This window comes from Apaloderma vittatum, unplaced genomic scaffold, assembly GCF_000703405.1.
Source record: "Apaloderma vittatum isolate BGI_N311 unplaced genomic scaffold, ASM70340v1 scaffold1208, whole genome shotgun sequence".
Lineage (NCBI taxonomy): Eukaryota > Metazoa > Chordata > Aves > Trogoniformes > Trogonidae > Apaloderma > Apaloderma vittatum.
The window spans coordinates 32,343-37,281 of NW_009728821.1; the positions used below are offsets into that span (position 1 = coordinate 32,343).

General features: G+C 47.3%; 1 protein-coding gene across 1 annotated transcript in view; it reads right to left on the bottom strand.

Annotated features, from left to right (window-relative positions):
• Positions 1-249: 249 nt before the first annotated feature.
• The window catches only part of CASD1 (CAS1 domain containing 1), a 19,810-nt gene continuing 15,120 nt past the window's right edge, over positions 250-4,939 (bottom strand). Inside the window, exons 13-17 of the mRNA XM_009874193.1 lie at positions 4,765-4,866; positions 2,907-3,047; positions 2,332-2,409; positions 1,604-1,696; positions 250-555 (exon numbers count right to left, since the gene is read on the bottom strand). Coding sequence (XP_009872495.1) covers positions 289-555; positions 1,604-1,696; positions 2,332-2,409; positions 2,907-3,047; positions 4,765-4,866 — 681 coding nt within the window. The 3' untranslated portion in view covers positions 250-288. The remainder of the gene's footprint in view (positions 556-1,603; positions 1,697-2,331; positions 2,410-2,906; positions 3,048-4,764; positions 4,867-4,939) is intronic.

Consider the following 4,939-nt stretch of genomic DNA (forward strand, 5'->3'; position numbering starts at 1 on the left):
AACCATGGAACTCCGCTGCTTCGGGCCGTGTTTTGAACACACACGTGAACGGGAGCAGGGATCCGGGAGAACAGACCCCTTTCCACACGCAGTTCTGTACAGCGCACTCTCGGTTCTCGGGCGGTTGGAGAAGGCTATTTCCACACCAAATATGTACAGGTGCACTATGTACATCTCCCACACGCTGCATTTCAATGTCTCCTCGACACCTCAAATGTCTCCTCGAGAGTTTTTGTTCAGGCAGACGCAAAGTAAACCTGAGGAAAAGTTTCCAAGAATCTGTTCGAGTTAATGCCTTGCCCGGTCCTGCATTGCTGAGAAGAGGAGCAGTCCAGAGAAGAAGCCGGCTACGCACAGCAGCCTTTTCAGCAGAGTCGAGTTGTCTTTCGGAACCACAATCTGAGCGAGATCGTTGGTGATCTGAGAGATCTCATGGGCCACGCACACAAATATGAAAGTGCTGACAAGGACGTTGAACATTGGGTACCCGGGGATGAGCACCAAGATCCCCTTCGTGTCTGCCGCCAGCCAGATGTGGTACTGGCAAATGAAAAGCTAAAAGGAAACGAGAGCGTGGTTAATACTTGTCTATAAATACTTTTCTTTCTGTAAAAACATCCAAATCCTACTATTGCACAACCTACACCCTCTGCTTCTGCTGAAGTCAGGCGGCCGTGATTAAATACCGTTCTCTGAGGAGCTGTTTTCCACATCTTTGCTGCGAGACAACACTATGAGTCTGTCACGTTACGCAGCGCATTGGGTGTGCTTGGCCCATAGCCAGGGGAGCGCCGCACGCCTGAGCTCTTAAAGGCCTTTTCCCACCAAAACTACGATTCAGAACAGAGGAGAAATTCGCCTGCGCCCGGTTACTCTGTCTCTGGTGAGGGACTGAGCTAAGGTGCCTGCAAACAGAAGAGAACGCTTCAACTGCTGGTGAACGCGAAGGGCCCTTAAACACCTTCGGGCTCACCAGGAATCACAACAGTGAGCACGTGATCCTTTAAGAGAAAAATAAATTAAAAAACCATGTGCTACACACACATAGTATTACAGTGAGCTTCTCCTGTAAGTTCCTCTCTCCTTTAAAAATATTTTAGTACTACAATAAAATTACACATTAAACATTAGCAGGTAAAAGCGAGGTAATCCCTGCTGTTCCAAACACACACTCAGCAGAACAAGACCAGGATCTCCCTGGTAAAGCTGCATTTGTTTACTGACGCGGGAAAGCTTCCCAGGGCAAACACCCTTGTAAGCAGGCACGGACTCGTCAGCGTAACTCATGCTGGTTCTTAACAGGCTTCGATTTCTATTTTCCACCTGCCCAGCTCATCCTGCATTCGATCCCTGCTCTCACAACCCCCAACTCTCTCCCCAAAACAGCGCAAGCGGCAGGTTTGCTGCGGCGCCATCGCTATTTCAGGTGTGATCTTTGAATGCGGGTGGAAGCTGCGACATGACAGAAGGCCAACACAACCGCAGGGGCTGCAGGAAGCCCGCGGATGTTTTCACTAGGTGTGTGATCCACCACAGCTCGGATAATAAATTCACCCCACACGTCTGAGGTTTCCACCGGCCGTACTCTCATCGTTCTACTTACCTCTAACGAAATTTTGCCAAACCAGGCAAAGAACGAGCTGTACACAGATCGCACGTAGCCAGGAATGTTCCTGATGAGGATGAAAGCTAAAATCTTTTTTTTAAAACAAGGGAAAAAAAAAAGAAAAGGTGACAGTGGATGACGAGCAGATTACACACAGAAGGAAAAGGTTTATCCCTTTTCACTCAAGTGCATCATGCGTTGTATTTTCTTTAAATTCTAATAAATGCACAAATCAAACAAAAATCCAGTTTGTGCTTAACAAAGTAGGTCTTGAAGCTGCAAATCTCTTACACGTGTCCTTATAGCACAGAAAGTCACATTTACATCTAGAATCGTGGCATTGCTGTTGATGGATATTACCAGGCATAGTCTCAAAACAGGTTATACCGTGGCAGCCCAAAATGAGGGTGGCCACAAACCTGAGTTAACTCTCAATTTTCAAAGAGAGGACGACAAGATGGACAAATAAGTTTTGAATAATTAAGTCACACGTGCTGCCTCAAGTGAGAGCAGGGCAAACCATTTCAAAAAAAAAGGGAACAGACTGGGAACAGAGCCAGAGAGCTGGCGAACAGTGGAGCAGCCAGCAGTGTAGTCACATCACTTCCACTTTCAAATGACATCCCATGCTAAAGCAAAAGTGTATTTAAAAATGATTCTTTTTAAAAAAAGGCCTCAAAGTAACTGATGGATTCTACCACTGTAAGGAAAAGGACTAGAATTACCTGCACCACCGAAACAGAAGGATGGAGCTCATTGCACTCTGTCTTGTTTTTACAGCTACTCGCCCAAACAGAGTAGGTCTGAAAGACATAAAAAAATCAATCTGTGGAGCAGTTGTATGTAACACTGAAAAGCAAAATGCGTCAGCAGTCGCTGCCTGGCTAAGATGTGGGCCAGTCCTAGAACAAAAACTACGCTGTGCTTACTTTTGTTGCTCTCCGATTCTTTGCAGCTGCTGAGTACCATCGCTACTCACGCCCTGAGCATCCTGGTGACAGTTTCTCATCACAAACAGAAAAGCAATCGAGAGCCAGGAGCTGCAGCATCTACCACATCATTTCATGACCCAACCTTTGCAATGAACTGAGAGAGTGACGGTGGTGTGATCTACAGCTGACTCGAAGGAAAAACACTTTACTGAGTAGGTCAGGCAGGGCTGTGCACCCAAACACAGCTGAAATGCCTCCCGAGCAAGAGTTGAGTTTTTAAATCAATACGTTTTCTAAACGAGAGCTTCAGAAAACTTGTTCTTTAGAGAGTTACAAACCTGATTTTACTAGCTGTACTTGGTACGTACCAAAAAGGATACGACTGAAATAAATAATAGAACGTTTGAAACTCTGCTGGAGAACAGAGGATCTCCCTTTCCTTCCGATATCATCTGACGCTTCTGCAAGGCCAGATAAATAAAAGCAAAGAGCATCCCGTGGAAAACCACCTGTAAAAGACAGACAGAATGCAATGAATACTTCACGGCTTCTGCAAGTACTTCGGGTACAGACTCTTCAGGGAAATGCTACCAGATAAACGACTTGTAATGCCCAAGCGGATGTGTCAAAAATTCCTGCATGCCTGCCTTCCTGCACGGGCACAGGCTGCCCAGGGCGCTGTGGGTGCCTCATCCCTGGAGGTGTCCAAGGCCAGGTTGGACGGGGCTTGGAGAAACCTGGGCTGGTGGCAGAGAGGTGTCCCTGCCCACAGCAGGGGGGTTGGAATGAGATGATCTTCAAGGTCCCTTCCAACCTTCACCATTCTATGATCCTAAAGGAAACAAAACCTGGCTTTCTATACGAGGTTGCCATAAGCCGCATTTTAAAAGCTGCATTTTAAACTCAAAAACTACAGCTACAGAACACTCACTCATGCTTCAGAGAGCATTCAAGACACGACAGGGAAATTTCAAGAAGCTTTCAAGTACCTACTCCCCCTTCTGCCATCTATGGCAGCATCTAAAAGGGTTTTCTCTGGAGAAAAAACACGAGTCTCTGGCCTCCTCCCAAGCTGGCAGGTGAAAACGTTCAAGAAGCGCTACAAGTGCTTCCCCCTGCTCAGACACGATTCTTCCCCCGAGTGTTTTCTGATCTCGTGCCAAGCCCTCACTAGCTGGCAACACGATGCTGCCCTGGACTCGCCCGGTGCTTGTCTTCTCTGTTTATTTTGGGACCTCGAGAAAAAACACGAGTCTCTGGCCTCCTCCCAAGCTGGCAGGTGAAAACGTTCAAGAAGCGCTACAAGTGCTTCCCCCTGCTCAGACACGATTCTTCCCCCGAGTGTTTTCTGATCTCGTGCCAAGCCCTCACTAGCTGGCAACACGATGCTGCCCTGGACTCGCCCGGTGCTTGTCTTCTCTGTTTATTTTGGGACCTCCTCTCCAGCGGCCTCACAGAGCACACACTGTCCGCAGGCAACAAAGCTCCGCGCCTGAAATGTCGCGGCGCCGCGTGCGCGGAGGACAGGAGCAGCCCGGGACGTGTGGGCTGCGTGCTCGGGAAACACCCGTTCCTGCAGACAGCCCTCAGGAGAACGGAGCGAGCCATCCTGCTGACCATGAGGCAGATAGATGCTCCCACCTCAGAAACTACTCTTACCTTAGCAAAAAGGCAAAAAAGAAACCAAACCAATGACTCCCTGTTCTCTTTCCCCACGTTGTAGGGTCAGTAACTGGAAAAAAAACCACTTTCCCACCAGAAAACTGTTTGAAGGGCAAGGATAACCTGGTTTGGGCACCAAGATCCTGTTTTTAAAATTGTTTTAAAGGCTACCTTGAAGAGAATATAACCTTAACTTACATAACTTTGAAAAAATACTATTAAGAAAGTCAGCACAGCAATTTGCCTCACATTTCAACAGCCTGAAGAGTTACAGGTGTTTAATTTTCACAGCAAAATTTTTGAGAAGAGACAAGTGTAGGTCACTTCATGACTTTATTTTTTAAAAAGTAAATAAAAAAGAGTCCAGCAGCAAATATAAATCAACGTTGCTTTTAAGCAAGGCTTTGACAGACATTTATAGAAGTAAGGTGAATGCAGCTTAGTCTTCTATTAACCTGGGGCAAACTCCTGCTTTCCCTGGAGGGAAGGGAAACAGCCCTCCCTCTGCCCCAACTTAAACCCACTTAGAAGACCAGAATAAATCCATGTGCCAGTGTCACATACATAGCGATCCAGCTTCCACCGAAACCACCACTCGTAGACGTTCCCATTCAGCTCGAAACACTTGGAGAGTGGCCAGAAGGAAAATATCTTCTCAAACGCGCCCTGCAGAAAACAAACCCGGCGAAAGCGTTAGCGCTGCCAGGCACCACGTTTAGCAACCGCAAATCACGACGCT